Raw genomic sequence first — 16,031 nt, 5'->3', positions numbered from 1 at the left:
GAATTCCTTCTTGCCCGAGAAGTAGTAGTAAGGTGGAGAGGAATAAGGAGAAAGGGGCACTTGTTTCGTAAGGGGGAAAGGGGGGGGGAGCATCACCCTCACCATAGAGTTCTTTGCTCAGCTTTGGTTTATAAACTGCTGCTGCTCTTTCCCATTGCCACCATCTTGATCTGCACCACAGCCCTGGGGAGCGAGGGCATTCCAGATTTCACAGCACCCAAACCCCACCCCACCCCACCCCACCCGCCCAGAGGAACACAGTGCTCTCAGCCCAGCTCAAAAAATGTCACTGTTTGGCCTGAGCATGGAACCTAGAACTAAGTAAAGCCACCTTCTTTACTGGTCCAGGCCTTCAGAGTCTTGTGGCTCTGAAGTGCATATGCTTCAGTTTTTCAATTTGAGCCAAGCGCTGCAGCATCCCAACTGCCAGAACGAAAGGACCAGGGGAGCTCCCATTTCCAGCCTGTCTCTTGAGACCCCTGCAAAGGATACAAGCTCCCCCCAAGCTGCAAGGTGGGGTTGCCTGACAAGACAGCATTTCCGGCCCAACCAGGCAAACGGCCCAGGGTCCAGATTTCTGCTGCTGCCATGACTGCTCTCCTCTTACCTTCTTCCACCAAAAGGCACATGTGGTATAAGGGATACGGGAGAAATGGCTTTGTAATGCCCCAGGTCAGGAGCTGCTCTATTGGCCTGGCAGGACCACCTCTCATCTCACCTACCTTTCATACGGGGCATGATCCTGAATGGCAAGGAGCCAAGACGACGGTGGGGTTTTCAGAGCAATGCCAAACTCCAGGCAGGCAAGGGGGATTGACACGCAGCCTCCCTGGCTGCCTTATCCCCCCCCCCCCACTCCCATCTCACTCCTTTGGCCACCTTTCCATCCTTCAGCTGCTTCTCTCCTAGGAAGGCAGTTCATGCAAGAGCCGCAGCATCCAGCCAAAGCTCATCCAATGGCCTTGTGTCTACAATGCAGCTGCCAATCACAAGTCTTGGTCAAGGCACTGGTGCTGGAGAACATCGCAGAGGCAGGACTCGGTGCTGCTACTGCTGTGGTTCGCTGACGCTGCCATGTCACCAAGGCCCCTTGGCTCCTCCTACACGAGCAGCCCCAGGCGAGTCACTTTGGCCGACAAGAACGTGTGCAACACAAACACAATGGGTTTGGGGCAGGAGTGCAGCTCCAGGGTCTGGGGGAGAAGCAGCACACAATGGGGTTACTACTTTGCACATGAGCTAAGGTGAACACACGTTTTTTAATTGCAAGTTTTTATTATTTTTTCTATTAATATTAATTACTATTGATAGAAAACTTAATAAAAATAGTAATTAGTATTAATTACTAATTATTAATAAAAGATTACCCTTTCCTCTATTAATCACTTCCCATGAAGCCATCCCCCAGCAATTTATTATATGATTTAAAATTACTTAAAATTGCTGCATATACAAGAGCAGATATAACAGGTTTTAAGAGGAACCTTGAAGTACATAGATGCAGCCCATTTAAATCCTTTGCCCTTACACCAGCTGTGGCCCAGGCCCTCAACTCACCAGTTCCCCTTCCGGTCCTCCAAAATCCAAGTAGAGGTTCCTGATGCCATCATCCGCAGACATTCTTAGCCTCTCAAAAGGGTATCGGAAAAGGACACTGGCAGAGCCTGCCTCTTCTTTGGAAATAATGAAGCCGTTTTCGTAGTGGATGATGAGGCGGACCTCCTGGGCATTCAGGACACACCCTAGAACACGAAAACGCAAATTGTCATTGGACACAGGCTGGCACACATCCTTCCAGGTCAAGTTGCCTCCCCAATACACACACAGAGAGAGAGAGAGAGAGAGAGAGAGAGAGAGAGAGAGCAGAGTTTCTCCCTTATGTCCTTCCATCAGACCTAGCAATGATGTTCAACTAGACGGTGGCAGAAGACAGCTTGTCTTGGTCTGGGTCACCCAGGTTCTGATATTATGGTGGCGCTGTGGTCTAAACCACTGAGCCTAGGGCTTGCTGATCAGAAGCTCGGCGGTTTGAATCCCCGCAACAGGGTGAGCTCCCATTGTTCGGTCCCAGCTCCTGCCCACCTAGCAGTTTGAAAGCACGTCAAAGTGCAAGTAGATAAATAGGTACCGCTTTGGTGGGAAGGTAAACGGCATTTCCGTGCGCTGCTCTGGTTTGCCAGAAGTGGTTTAGTCATGCTGGCCACATGACCCGGAAGCTGTCTGCGGACAAATGCCGTCTCCCTCGGCCTATAGAGCGAGATGAGCGTCGCAACCGCAGAGTCATACGCAATTGGACCTAGCGGTCAGGGGTACCTTTACCTTTATATGCTTTTAGGTTTGGTAAGTCACTTGGAGACTTCTTAATATGTCAAGAGACTAATAAACCGAATTAAATAAATAATACAATTTTTTATGCTATGAAGCTCACCAATTCCCATTCATGATAGATCCCTTGAATTTTTGTTTCTTGCTCTTGCAAGGTTGTTCTATTGGTTTTAGGGTGCATTTTTGTATTTTAATGATGCTGTTTGTTCGTTTGTTTTAAATATTAAGCTGTTGATAAATGCTAATAAACAAACAAATAAATTACATACATACTAAACCACCCCAAATATAGTGTGGACCTTCTTACTAACCCAGGGGTGGGGATATGAGGCCCCTTCAATTGTTGCTGGACTACAGCAACTCTCTTCATCCCTGACCAGGAGGCCAACATTTGGAAGGTCACAGATATTCTCCTGTCTGTTACATACTTCGCAAAAATGAAGGCCAGAAATTATGCATGTCAAAACTGCTAAGTGGCATTTCACAAGTGATGAGGGTCACAGACCACTTGCTGCAAGCCAACAAATGCCTCAACTGTGCAAGTTGTGTCTGGCAGCAAATACTGCAGCCAAGTCAGCCATGTGCTCCTAAAAGCAGTTACTTCTGAAGTTCCACTTGCCTCACTGACACAAAATCAGATAATGTCGGCCATCACCAACCGGGTGCCCTCCAAAAGTTTTGGCCTGTGATTCACATCAACCTGGCTCATGGAAGACTCCTCATGCCACAGCCAGGAGAGTGTTAGCAATGAAGCATTCCTGTGCAGAACGGGTGCTGTTCTCTTACAAACTCTAGAGGGAGCTTGAGACCAGGGAATCAGCTCTGAGAGCCTTCTAAAAAACCAAGAGCCCAAAGAGTTCCCTGGGATCTTCCTCCTTCAACCGCTTGCAGCGCCAAAGCCTGGCTTTTCAAAGTCTTCTGAGACAATGCTTATGCAGGTCTGAGCTATATGACAACTCTTTCCTCTGTTCTGAAAGCATCAGGAACAAAAGCTCCTCTCTCCCAGGTGCTCGGCTCCCTCCCAGCAGATAGAGTTACAGGCGTCTTCATCTTGCATAAGTGGGGTTGAGCCAAGGCTCAGACTAGCTTACCTGACAGCAGAGGATTACATACACACCTTGCTCCCCTCCCCAAATATTCTGAGATCATCCAGACTTCTACCAAGCAACCAGTCCAACCATCAGCCTTCATCAACGCAAACAGCTGTACTCTCCTCTCACTGACCACAATGGCTCTGTTCTCCCGCCAACTGCAGGAAGCCTCTGCATACCATTTGCTGGAATCATGAGTTGGGAGGGCACTGCTATTGCACTCAGGTCCAGATTCCTTTTAGGGATCCTGGCTGGCTACTGTGAGAACAGAACCCTAGATTAAATGTGCCTTTGGGTAGCTCTTACTGGCACCAACACCCAAATGATCACATTTTAGCCTGGCTTGAGCGTTTAAGTTTTGTCTAGGAAAATGCACCCTTCAAGAGCAAAAGCATCATTCTCCTCTCCTGTTGAGCTTGGAAGACAAACACTGCAAGGCCTGGGTTCCCCAGCTGCTCAAGGCAGTGAATGGGCCAAGCCTCCACCCTGCCCAGCAGCTCAGGCAAGAATCCCAAAACAGGCTTCAGAGAGGTGGGACTGCTGGCCACTTACCTAAAGACACTTCCTTGACCAGCTCTGCAGCAGCATGGCAGCCTTGCACCAGGATTCTGGTCCAGGAGGAGAGGTCCCGATGAGTCTCCACGCGGAAGATGTGCATGGCAATGCCCTGGCGGCAGCCTGTCCGCGTGGCAAAGCTGAGGTCCGATCCCATGCAGGGTGATCTGCGGCCTGAGCCAGAATGCACTAACCTGCAGGAAGAAGAGGAGGGTTTTTTGGTCAACAAGAGCAAGCAGCGACCACACCTGTGAAACTCTCTCTCTCTCCCCCCCCCCCCAGTAAAAACCTGGAAAGCTTCCAGAAATCCACCTGACGGACTCAACAAGTGGCTGCAAACCTGGCGCAGGAGACAAACCTCTACAGTTCCTGGATGTGGGGGGTGGGACAGGGCCGGTTCCGAAGCTGCAGGGTCTGAGGCCTGAGAATCTCTCTCCAACCAGTTTTGGCTGGAGGGATGGTTTGGGAGGGACCCTAATTGAATCCAGCTGCTGCATGCTGCCAGAAACCTCTGCCAGCAGCCACACCTCTTGGGGGCTTGCAGGGGAGGCTTCCAACGGGTGGCGGGAACACAACTAGCTTGGCGGCGGCAGCTGCCAGGGCAGGCAATGTGGCAGGAGCCTGCCCAGACAGGGAGAGCCTCTTGCAAGTTGTCAGCCCACCCACCCCTAACTCTCCAGCAAGATCACAGAGCTGCCAAGTTTTTGTCTCAGCCAGCCCCCCCCCCCCGATGGCAAAAAGCCGAGCATGGTAGGGGCAAGCCAACTCTCTCCTCAGATCTCTCCCACCCCCCACCATCACCCTTGGTATGCACACACAGCTTGGGATCACACTCAGGGTGGTATCAACATGATCCATTAATTTCAATGGGTCACACTTTGTTGACTACCACCCTTGGACTTTATATGTCAGTCAGTTTGTGGATTTGTTTGCAAGGCTGTCTTAATCTGCTCTTCCCCTGGCATCCGGTCTCAAGGGCATCTCTGTTCACAGATTGGCCGCCTCCACAATCTCCCTCTTACAGAGTCACCTGTTTGCTCCCTTACCTGGTGGCAACAAGCGGGTAGCTGTGGCACGGGGAGGCCCAGGCATCTCTCGTCCATGGCATGCAGTCATAGAGCAGCAAGTCCTTCTCCGTCACGGCCAAGAGAGCTGGCCGCCACTGCTGCCGGCCTCCATCCAGCCGGGCCTATGGGAAGACAAGAGGAAAAGGAGGAGGAGGAGGGGGTTGTTGGCAGTCCATCTCCATGAGCAAAGCAAGCAAGGATTTGGGGGAAGAACATAAGGGGTGGAGAACACACCCTTCTGAAGGGACCTGCCAGGAAGAACAGTGTGCAGGAGGGAGGTGACTGGCTTTGCAAGCCTTTGAGGAGCTGTAGAGACAGGAATATTTTGTTCTCACCCCAAGGCCGGATCTGGATCCTGAAAGTCACTCTCCCACACGGCTCTCAGGCTTTGAGCACGCAGGAGCCTTTTAATCAAAGCCCTGCTCCCATTTTTTCCCCTTTTACTCCATAATAAGGAAATGAATTGCAATCCTGTGTCATATGTATCTTGCAACAAAGGGAGCTGCCTTCTGCAGAGTCAGACCCTTGGGTCCATCTAGCTCAGTACTGCCTGCACTGACTGGCAGCAGTGGCTCCTCTGAGTTTCAGGCAGGGAGTCTCTCTCAGTCCTATCTGGAAATGCCATCGGGGATTGAACCTGGGACATTCGGTATGCAACGCTGATGGGGCGGGGCTCCTTTTACTCATATTTCCTCCCTGCACTTCAAAGCTGTCAAACAGAAGGCACAGGAAGTGGAGGTGCATGTGTTCCATACCACCCCCACCCCCCAAGCTATTTCTTGTGCGATGGGACCAGGAACCGGAGCTGCTGTGCTAGGAACTGCCAGTTGCTGTTAGCAGAGTCCAAGGCAGCCACAGAGACAGGATTTCACCCTGCAGCACCCAAGTACCAGCCTACGCCCTCCTTCAGTCTAGGCTCCTATTTCTCTCCCACTGTCTGCACCTTCCACAGCACAGGTCAGATGTATCCCAGGAAACAAGCAACAGGTCTCGCTTCACTGCAAAGCAAGGCTGGGCCCTGCCTGTTGCCCTTGGCATGGAGCCATGCCTGGTTGGACAGGAAGCTGGGGCTGTTGCTGCCTCTACCTAGGTGCAGGAATCCAGCCCTATAGAAAGGCTAGATCCCAAGATGCTGACAGCAGGTTCCTTCCGCAGGGTTCAAGGCAGCAGTGGAAATAATGGGAAGGATGAAAGCTACCACAAATACCCTCCGCCCTGCGACATGCACAACAATAACTTGAAGGACACGATTCTGCACGTGCAAAACACATTTAAAGCCCCATCTGCAGTAAAAGAAGAGTGTGTTGCTGTGGCATCAGATTATCCAAGCAACTGCTTACTTTGTTGACTGAAGGTGGTGGATGCGAGCACAAATACTGAGGGCTGGGGCGGCTCAAAACCAAAACCAAAGGGGAAGCCATGCTAACTTGTTGCAGGAAAACACCTAGGGTCTAGTGACACCTTAAAACAGCTTTCCCCAGCCTGGTGCCTTCCAGATAGTTGGGGTGACAACTCCCATCAGCCTCAGCCAGCAGGGCCATATGACCCAGGGGCTGATGGGAGGTGGAGCCCAAAATTGACATGCAGGCTGAGGCTCATGAGAGCCACCAAGTCAGCAAAGGCTGTCCCAGAGGGTCTGAGGGGCCAGGGCAGCGCTGGGCCCACCTACTCTGCAAAGGGCAGAGAGAGACGGGTCCCCCCCACCCACTCTCCTCCCCCATGGGTTTACAAACCTAAGCGGGGAAACAAGGCAGCAGAAACAGGCTAGAGCGAGGTGGGCAAATGTAACAATACTGAGACAAAGTGCCCAGAGCACAGCAGTTCCCAGACGCCTTTCAGCCTTGAATTGATACATCCAACAGCCTGAATACACAACAGGGATTTTCCCACCAACGGCAGAGCCTCTTCCGAACATCCTACCCTCCACCCGATGCATTTGTCAAGTTCCCTGTCGGAGGAAGCTCAGCCAAGGACTTCTGTGTTGGGCTTGGCAGAGAGGAGAAGACTGTTCTCCACTCACAAGCACCACGGGCAGGAGGAGGTACCAGATATTACATGTCCCCTCTCCAGTCACCAGCTGACATCTCTCCTAAAAGGTGGGAGGGAAGCAAAACAGGTCGGCCACCATGAGACCATGATGCTGAACTAGATGGGTCACTGGCCTGATCCAGCATGCTCTTCTTATGTTCAGGCCATCAATAACGCCCCACCACAATCCCAAAGAGCTTTTGAACCTCCACTTCACAGAGCCGCACAGAGCTTCCAGTCTCCTGGCCCACCTGTTCCGCCAACCACGCGATGTGTTTGACCTCCTTGCTGCTCCCTGGTGTGTTGCTGGCGGCCAGCATGGCATTAAGCTCGGCCAGGACTTGCGGGAGGAGAGCCATGATGTTGGTGTGGATGGCCATGAACCAGGAGTGCGCTGTGGCTGTGTCCTTGCAGCGGAGGATCAGGGTGTTCCGGCTGTCGGGCGAGTGCAACTCTATCAACCTGCACAGGGAAGGAAGGAAGGGCAGGATGAACTTAGTGGAGAGGCTGCCAGAAGAAATAGTCTGGACTGCCGACTGCCAGCAGGAATCCGACTTCTACCAAATGCCACCACTGGTCCATCTATCTTAGTACTGCTTATGCTGGTGGTAGCAATGGTCTTCCAGGGTTTCAGGACAGGGAGTCTTTCCTTCTCAGCCCTGCCTGGAGATGCCAGGGATTGAATGGCACAGCATAAACTATGCCACTGATCTCCAGCTCCTTCCCCAAAGAGGACCCATCCTCACAGGAGAGCTGAGCTATTGGAGTGAGCACAGAATCAATGGTTAAGTAGTTGAGGGGCCAAATGCAGCCCTCTAGGCCTCTGCACCTGGCTCTCAAAACTCTCCCCTGGCCAGGCCTCTCATTGGCCCTTCTTCACTGTGTCCTCAAGAGCACTTGTCTGGCCAGAAATGTGTCCTTGAACCGTGGAGATGCCTCTTTCTTGCCCAGAGCTAGATAGGGGTGTGCATGTGTGCGCACGCAGAAATTAGCCTACTACAAAAAAAGCAAAACTTGCATTTCTTGCTCTCCCCACTTCTGCCTCTGACTTTGCCCACCACGGCCAACTGGCCCTCAGAAGGCTGCTCAAGAGGGAATGCGGCCCTTGGGCTGAAAAAGGCTCCCTACTCCTGAGTTAATCTTTCTCCCACTTTTATTAGGAAAAGGGGCTGTGGAACATTCGCTCGTGATTGCTAAAGGGTGTCTAAGGAGAAGCAACTGTCCCGATTAGGAGGCGGCGGCAGCAAGGCCTCAGCTCCCAGTCCTGCGGGGGGCAGAATTAGGCGGAGCGTGGCCTTGAGCACTCTGCTGGCTCTCCTTGAGGGCAACGATTGTGCCCAGGCCCATCCCTGGCTACACTCACAAATATCACCAGAGCATGGGTGCCTGGCATCCAGCCTGCCCTCCCCCACCAGAAAGTGACAGCAACCTTGCTGCTTGCTCTACCCACCTCTTGGCAGATGGAGAAGCTGCAGCCAGAGCCTTTAATGGCAGCCTCCACCCTCCAGCAGACCCACCTCTTGGCAGCTAAAGCAAAGTGGAGAAGGCAGGAATTCATGAGCCGGGTTTATTCACTTAATTGCTGCTTCCTTGCATACCCTTAGCAGAGGAAGACCAAAGACTCTGTCACTTTCCTTCTTCCCCCAGCATTTGGTGATCTTGGGCATTGGAGCTGTGTAAACCCCTTCTGCATGGGCTACTTCTCCCTGAATGAGTGGCTGCTGCGGGGCTAAGTAATTGATTTTACACTTTGCACACAAGCCAGAGAAGGCGATAGCTTGTCTGACCCGACGGGACTTGCAGCAACGTGCAAAGAGAACTCTGTTCACTCCTCCCTCTGGCCAGGTAAGCTCCAAAGGAGAAGCTACTTTTGGCTCAGGATGCAGAACATGCTTCTCAAAAGCAGTTGCTTCTGGGTGACTACCTGCCTGCCCCACTCTGAACATAGGAGGGATTTCGACTGGGCCAAACCACCTCCCAGAGTCAATGCTTAGGGGGAAAAATGAAGTGTGGAACACACAAGAAAAAGGCAGCAAGACATGGCAAAGTCCACTCTCCCTGCATGGCCTCCAGAGATGTATCAGCTGCTGCGTACATCTCAATCTGCCAAGGGAAGGTGTTAAGACAGCACTGCAGCACTTTGATGTGGAACATGCTACAAGGAGGGCAGTTTGAGGGACTTAATCCCAGCCACGTGGTCCAACTGCCACTATGGATCCATCAAGCATTATGATTGCCCAAGGAAAGCCAAACACTGCATCCATGTGACAAGTGAAATTTTTGCACTTCCATTAGTGGAATTTAGGGTGTGCCACCTGAAATGCATGGCGAACAGCAGGAATTAAGGAGCAAAAATGGTCAAAACCGTTTGGGGGGATTTGTACTATCTAGGAGCCAAAAGCCTAGTACCAACCTTCTTCAGCCTATTAAGAGATCTGATAAGCCAAACTGGAAATGCTGCAAAATCGACTCTGTTCTCCAGATCACCGGCAAAGGCTGCAGTTGCTTCTCCAGCCCACTTGGAGGCCCTGCCCTGCTTCCCCCATCCTCATATCAAGCTAACCTCCTGGTGAAACAGATTTTGCTTGCTGCACCCCAGCTCCACCCACAATAATTTCACTCCTGTTTGGGTTGATTGGATAAGGGCAAACCAAGCACACAACAGAAAGGTAAACTCTTCCCCTGGGATTATTTTGCTAATCCGCCAACAGGGTTGCAGAAGACTCTCTTTGCTCTCTGAGCGATCTCTCCAGACCAAGTGGGGGGGGGGGGGCAGGCAAGATGAGAGGGCCACCCTAGATGGTTCAAGAGGGTTGACCCTCCCCCCAAGGAAGAATAGCCACCCATCACAACAGGAGCAGTTGGCAGCTTGTGCGACAGGGATGCAATTGAGTGCTTTCGTTTATAACCAACAAACATTTTGCCTTTCAAGTGAAGATGGAAGGTGTGCAGTTAGAAAGGCAGGTAAAGGCCCAGTCAGGCACCAGAGAGGAGCTAAGCAGGACTTGCCACAACCAGGGACTTGGGCTGCAGCTCCCAACTCTGCCTCCCTACCTGCCATGCACACCATGGCTGACAGAAGCAGAGGATTCTGCAATGCATATCCATTCCGAAATGAATTACTGATTCAGCTCACAGAATCAAGCCCTTTTGGGGGGCAGAAAACGCAACCTTGCCTCTGCAGCCTTGCAGTTACAACTGCTTCGCTGTGCACACCTCTAGAGGAGTGAAGAACAGGGTAGGGAAGCTACAGAGGCAGTGGGGGGGGGGAACAAACTCCTCCAGCAGCCAGCACAGCCAATGGTCAGGGATGATGGGAGCACCAGCCCACCAGCACTTGGAGGAAGGTCACAGCCTCTCTCTAACCCTGAGCTTAAAGGAGCCATCCTGACTGCCCTCTGCTGCTCTTGCAGTGCTCTCCGACCCTGAAGGCTTCAGCGCCTCCTTACATTCAGGGCTGTCACCCACTGGAAAGATCTGGAGCAAGTAAGGCCCATGCCAAGCTTCACATAGAGGCTCTGAATCAAGATGGCTTTTTGTACCCCCAGGGAACACCCAAGCAGCCTGGAGTCTGCAGAGTGTCTGGCTGCTTTGCAAGGAAGTCTTTCTCGAGGCAGGGAGAGTGTGGAAAGCTGCCCACATACAGCCCAGGTTCAAGAGCTGACAGGAAGTGACTTGCCCAGGTGGTAGCAGCTGATGCCAAACAGAAAATGTCAAGGGAAGGAAGAATCTGCCATGCAGGTAGGCTCTACAAGCTGCAACCTGCCTACTTTTAAAGCATTTGACCTCAACCATGAAGCAGCAAAGGAGGGCTGTTTCCACAAGAAAGCATTTATGGAAACCTAGCTCTGGACACCTGCCTCTTTCTATCTCCCCTGCACTCGAACACTGTATCTTTGCTTTTGGGACAATCAGCAAGCTGACTTTCTAAGCTCTCCTTGCTCATGGCTTGTCTAGGCTACAACTCACCATTGACCCCACCATAATTTGGCCCTGGTGACTGGGGCTGCTAGTCCAACAACACCTGGAGGGTACCAGGCTGAAAAAGGCTGATACACACACCAATTAAGAACCAATTCTGCGGAGTCCAAGCATTAAGCTGCAGTAAGGCAGTAAGGACACGGGTGGCGCTGTGGTCTAAACAACTCAGCCTAGGGCTTGCCGATCAGAAGGTCAGTGGTTCGAATCCCTGCGACGGGGTGAGCTCCCGTTGCTTGGTCCCAGCCCCTGCCCACTTAGCAGTTCAAAATCACGTCAAAGTGCAAGTAGATAAATAGGTACCACTCTGGCGGGAAGGTAAACGGCGTTTCCGTGCCCTGCTCAGTTCGCCAGAAGCAGCTTAGTCATGCTGGCCACATGACCCGGAAGCTGTACTCCGGCTCCCTCGGCCTATAAAGCGAGATGAGCGCCACAACCCCAGAGTCATCCAAGACTGCACCTAACAGTCAGGGGTACCTTTACCTTTACCTTTAAGGCAGCATATAAATGCAACAAATGAACAAATCGCTTTTATGCTAAATGTATTGTTTTATTCTCTTGGATTCTTTTGTAAACAGCTATCAATGTCCTCCTGGACTAAAGAGTGTGGAATGAAGCACATGCTCAGTTAGGTATGGGAAGTCTTCAGGCTTGCAGGATCTATTTTGGATTTTGCAAGGATCCCAAGGCTCACCAGTGACAGCCAGGTGTAAAACAGTGGCAGCAATGGATGGGATGGAGGGGTGGGGTGGGGGGAGAAAGACACAGTCAGGAAAAGGGGGCCCCACTGGGGCCATACCCACACTTTGCTTTTTTCGGTCTGTACCAGAGCTCAGCTCACAGCCCTTTCAGGCACAAAAACAACAACCCATTCCTGCTTTCCCACCCCGCCACCGCCAACTTTTCAGCCTCTCTTTGTTTTAGCAGCCTAGTTTACAGGAGGAAAAGCCTTTTTGCTGCTGCTTCTTATCCCCCTTTTTAAACATTTGCCACTCTGCTTCAAGTCATCCAGAGATCCTGACCCTCCTGCTGCCTGATCTGTCTCCAAATAAAAACAAGAACCTTCCGGTGAGAGACCGAGGGAGGAGGCGAAAGAGAAGCAGCAGCCTTGCAAGGGCGGAGGTGGCGGGGTGTGGGGAGGACATTATCTGTCTGCCTGGGTCTGCCCTGAGCAGGGCTTTCTTTGCCACTCAGAAGAGGACCTTCCACCAGTCGGCGTGCCGTTGCCTAGCGCTGCAGAAAAGGGTGCAAAGGCAACCTGGAAGGCAGCCAGGCCCCAGACCGCAAAGGGAGCAGGGAGGGGGAAGCGGCACAGCGTGGAGGTCCCTGGCAAGCCGCCCAAAGGCCGGGAGTTTCCTGCAAAGGGCACTTGCAATTAGTTGGGTGAATGAATCAGGAGCCTGCGGTCTCCTCTTTGTGGCCTGCCTTGCCCTCCCCTTCCCCCTCTGCTGCTGCAAGAGCTGCCCCAGTCAGCTGAAACTCAACACCCAGCAAAGGAACGTGAGGATGAACTGACACTTCCTCTATGGCCGGTGTGTGTGTGTGTGTGTGTGTGTGTGTGTGTGTGTGTGTGTGAGAGAGAGAGAGAGAGAGAGAGAGGGAGGGAGGGAGGGAGGGAGGGAGAGACAGACACTCCAGTCCAACTTTCATCTCCCCTCCGTGGAAGGAAGCCAGCGTGCGGATTAGATTTGCATCCTGTCCACGCCCAAAGCAAACATATCCTGAACTTCCAGCAGGGACAGGTCGGGACAACTTGCAATAAATAATACGACCGGCCTCTTGAGCGCAGGACCCCTCCAGGCCTCATAGCTCTGTGTCCCCCTCCTACCACCACAAAAGCAACCAGCAAGAGGCATCCAGGAAACCCACAAGAAGGGCATGATGGCACCTGTCAGTCAGAGGCATGCCCCCTTTGAACAGCGAGAGGTCCTCTCGAGGCAAATAGCCACTGACTGAGCCATCTGCCCAGTGAAGTCATTGCAGACCTTCACTACAAACGAGGAGCAGCGCTGGGATGTGGAATTAGCAGGCCGCCCTTCCCCTCAGTCCTCCTCTGTGGTGGGGCCTCCTGGGCTGCGAAGCTTTCCCAATTATCGCTAGCCCTCCTGCCTGTCCCCAGTGGGGACAGGATCGCTGGACAGCGAAGGGGTGCAGCTTTTCCCGTCACTGTGGCGCTAAGGAGAAGCTGTGTCAGTCCCAGTTCTTCTTCTTGGCCACATAGGGGCGTCTCCTCTATGGAAATCTGGCAGCCCAACCTGCAGGCCCCCACCCTGTCCCTTGACTCCTACGCATAGCCCTCCTTGCTTGTAAAACAGAAACCAGAATACTCAACATTTCTGGAAATCTGCATAATCCACCCTGAGCAGCACAGCACACTTGTTTTTCTTGGCAAAAAGAGCAGCAAGCACTCAGCCTTGCTCATTATTCTCAGGGTATGGCTGTGGCGCTGAGCAATGTGAGATATTAGGAAAACCAGGCCTGGGAAGTCATGAGCGTCTGAGTCTCCCTCCAACTCATGCCACTGGCTCTCCGTGAAACGAAAAGGAAAAACAAAACTACAGCACCACCATTGCAATTTGAGATGCCTCCCCTCCTCCTCCTCTTTCATCTCAGCTCACCTGTTCTCCAGATCCGGCATGCACAGGTTCCTCGCAGCGTAGCACATCTTCAAAGGGATCACCTTACGGTCCTTGGCAGCGCCATGGTGCTTTGGGGAGCCAGAATCCTCGCTGCCGCTAAGGCTGGGCGACTGCGGAGCTACCCCATCCCAAGGCAAATCCGACACCAGTGACGGCTTCTTGATATAAGGGCTGGCTTCCCGCATATACTTCACTAGGAGCAAACAAACAAAAAAGATCCAAAGGCAAAGTGAGCTGGTGTGGGATGTGAAACACATGAGCAATCAAGTACCACATCCCTAGAGTGGACAAAAAAGGGGGTGTCTGGACCAGCCAGTCGGAACTTCCTGTTTCTCCTAGGCTGGGATAGACTTCCTCTGCATGTGACTAGAGGTGGGCGTGACCTCACCTGCCCAGGTAACAAAAGAGCAGGACTGATCAGCCATCTCTCTCTCTGACCACATTCATCAAAGAAGCAACATCTGCTTAGCCTAAGATGCTCTCTTGGCTTCCAAGAGAGGACAAAGGGGCTGTCTCCTTATGGGATAGTTTCCAGGTGTATATTACTTTTGTAACTTAAAGTCTGCCTTCTGGGATCCAATTGTGAACAGAATGTGTGAGTAAACTCTTTTTATACTTTTATAGAAGACTGTGTCATGTCTATCTTTCCATGAGGGACTAAATGGGGAATTACCAAAAGGAAAACTTATTATAGAGGCTTTAGCAAGCCTGAGCAAACGCATCCGCTGTGCACGTTTAAAAAAGGGGAATGTTACTCTGCTAAACTGTAGAACTTGTTAACACAAGTTGGAATGGATATAATCAAACAATATATCCTCTCCAGCGTCCCTGAACATTCCCACAGCTGGCTTATATGGAGAGTGGAGGAGTCCCTACAGCAGCAATGTTGAGGGTTGCTCAAGAACCTGAGCATCATCCATAAATTGCACCAGTGGGGCAAGGAGGGAGAAACAGCAGGCCACAGTCGGGGTGGTGGGTTAGAATGGGATGCCCTTCTACCACCTGGCCTGTTGATGGGGCTCAGCTCATGCCGGCTGGCCGGGGCCTTTTCAGCAGCCCATTTCCTTTTACTGTTTTGTCTACAGGCTCCTTGGGAAAAGTGGCAAGCACGTTTATTCCACAGGAAAAGGTGTACAGATGGAATAGGATGAGTCACAGGAAAGCTCTCCTTCAACTGCCAACACAGAGGGGATGGGAACAGCTTGTCTCTGGCCCAACAAAGGTCTGAGCTCTCCAAACTCTCAAGGGCCCAGGCAGGCAAAGAGCTGGGAAGCTCAAGCGTGGGTGAGGACTAGCAAAAATGAGAAACAGGTGGAAGATGCCTCCGTTCTGGAATTATTTATTTGTTAGATTTATTATAACCCCAGCTATCCTGCAAGAAGCTGAGAGTGGCACGTACATGGATGGGGCTACCCCACGCCCCCTTTATCCCGGCAACCTATGAGATGGGCTAAGCTGGAGGCCCAGTTCCCTCCTTCCAATCCACTGTGTTCAGCACTCTGCCCACTACAGCACGCTTGCTTGCACGAGATTCTTAGGCAGCGGAAGGATCTAGCAATATCAGCTAATCAATCTTTTGGTTAAGTTCTCAGATCAGCCATTAGAATACCATCAAACACATAATTTTACAGTTTACAGGCAAAAGATTTTATCTAGCAATATCTGAACAGTCAGGAAGTTGCAAGCAACACACAAGGTAGATGCCCTGGCCAAGGGATTGCTACCCAAGTCAATATTTTATTTTATTTATTTATTATTCCACCTTTCCTCCATGAAGCTCAAGGTGGCATATGGGGTTCTTCCCCTTCCCATTTTATCCCCTACAACAGGCATAGGCAAACTCCGGCCCTCCAGGTGTTTGGGACTACAATTCCCATCGTCCCTGACCACTGGGTCCTGTTAGCTAGGGATGGTGGGAATTGTAGTCCCAAACATCTGGAGGGCCGGAGTTTGCCTATGCCTGCCCTACAACAACCCTTGAGGCAGGTTAGGCTAAGCAACAGCAATTGGCCCAGTGTCACCCAAAGAGTTTCACAGGTGAGTGGGTACCTGAGCCCTGGTCTCCAAAGTCCAAAGCTCTAATCACTACACAACATTGGCTCTCTAAGAGATTTACTTGGCCCATATGGGGATCAATCCTGCAACCTTGACATTATTAGCAGCATGTTCTAATCAACTAAACTAAATGAGCACTAAGAATCTACATGGAACATATTCTCACACTACTGATAAGTTTCCTGTGCTTTATGTTTAATGCAAAAGTCAATTAGGGCTGTGCAACATTCCTGGGGGAGACCTGCCTACTTCAGGACCCCTCCGAAACCCACTGAAGCACCAGCCAGATGCAA

At 51.6% G+C, this 16,031-nt stretch overlaps 1 protein-coding gene across 1 annotated transcript in view; it reads right to left on the bottom strand.

Annotated features, from left to right (window-relative positions):
- Positions 1 to 236: 236 nt before the first annotated feature.
- SNTB2 (syntrophin beta 2) overlaps positions 237 to 16,031 on the bottom strand; it is a 31,193-nt gene continuing 15,398 nt past the window's right edge. The window contains exons 2-7 of the mRNA XM_033157080.1: positions 13,663 to 13,876; positions 7,318 to 7,528; positions 5,018 to 5,160; positions 3,969 to 4,165; positions 1,558 to 1,742; positions 237 to 1,193 (exon numbers count right to left, since the gene is read on the bottom strand). Of these exons, the coding sequence (XP_033012971.1) occupies positions 1,101 to 1,193; positions 1,558 to 1,742; positions 3,969 to 4,165; positions 5,018 to 5,160; positions 7,318 to 7,528; positions 13,663 to 13,876 (1,043 nt within the window). The 3' untranslated portion in view covers positions 237 to 1,100. The remainder of the gene's footprint in view (positions 1,194 to 1,557; positions 1,743 to 3,968; positions 4,166 to 5,017; positions 5,161 to 7,317; positions 7,529 to 13,662; positions 13,877 to 16,031) is intronic.

The sequence above is a fragment of the Lacerta agilis genome, chromosome 8 (genome assembly GCF_009819535.1).
Source record: "Lacerta agilis isolate rLacAgi1 chromosome 8, rLacAgi1.pri, whole genome shotgun sequence".
Taxonomy (NCBI): domain Eukaryota; kingdom Metazoa; phylum Chordata; class Lepidosauria; order Squamata; family Lacertidae; genus Lacerta; species Lacerta agilis.
This window is presented reverse-complemented; position numbering and strand designations above follow the sequence as displayed.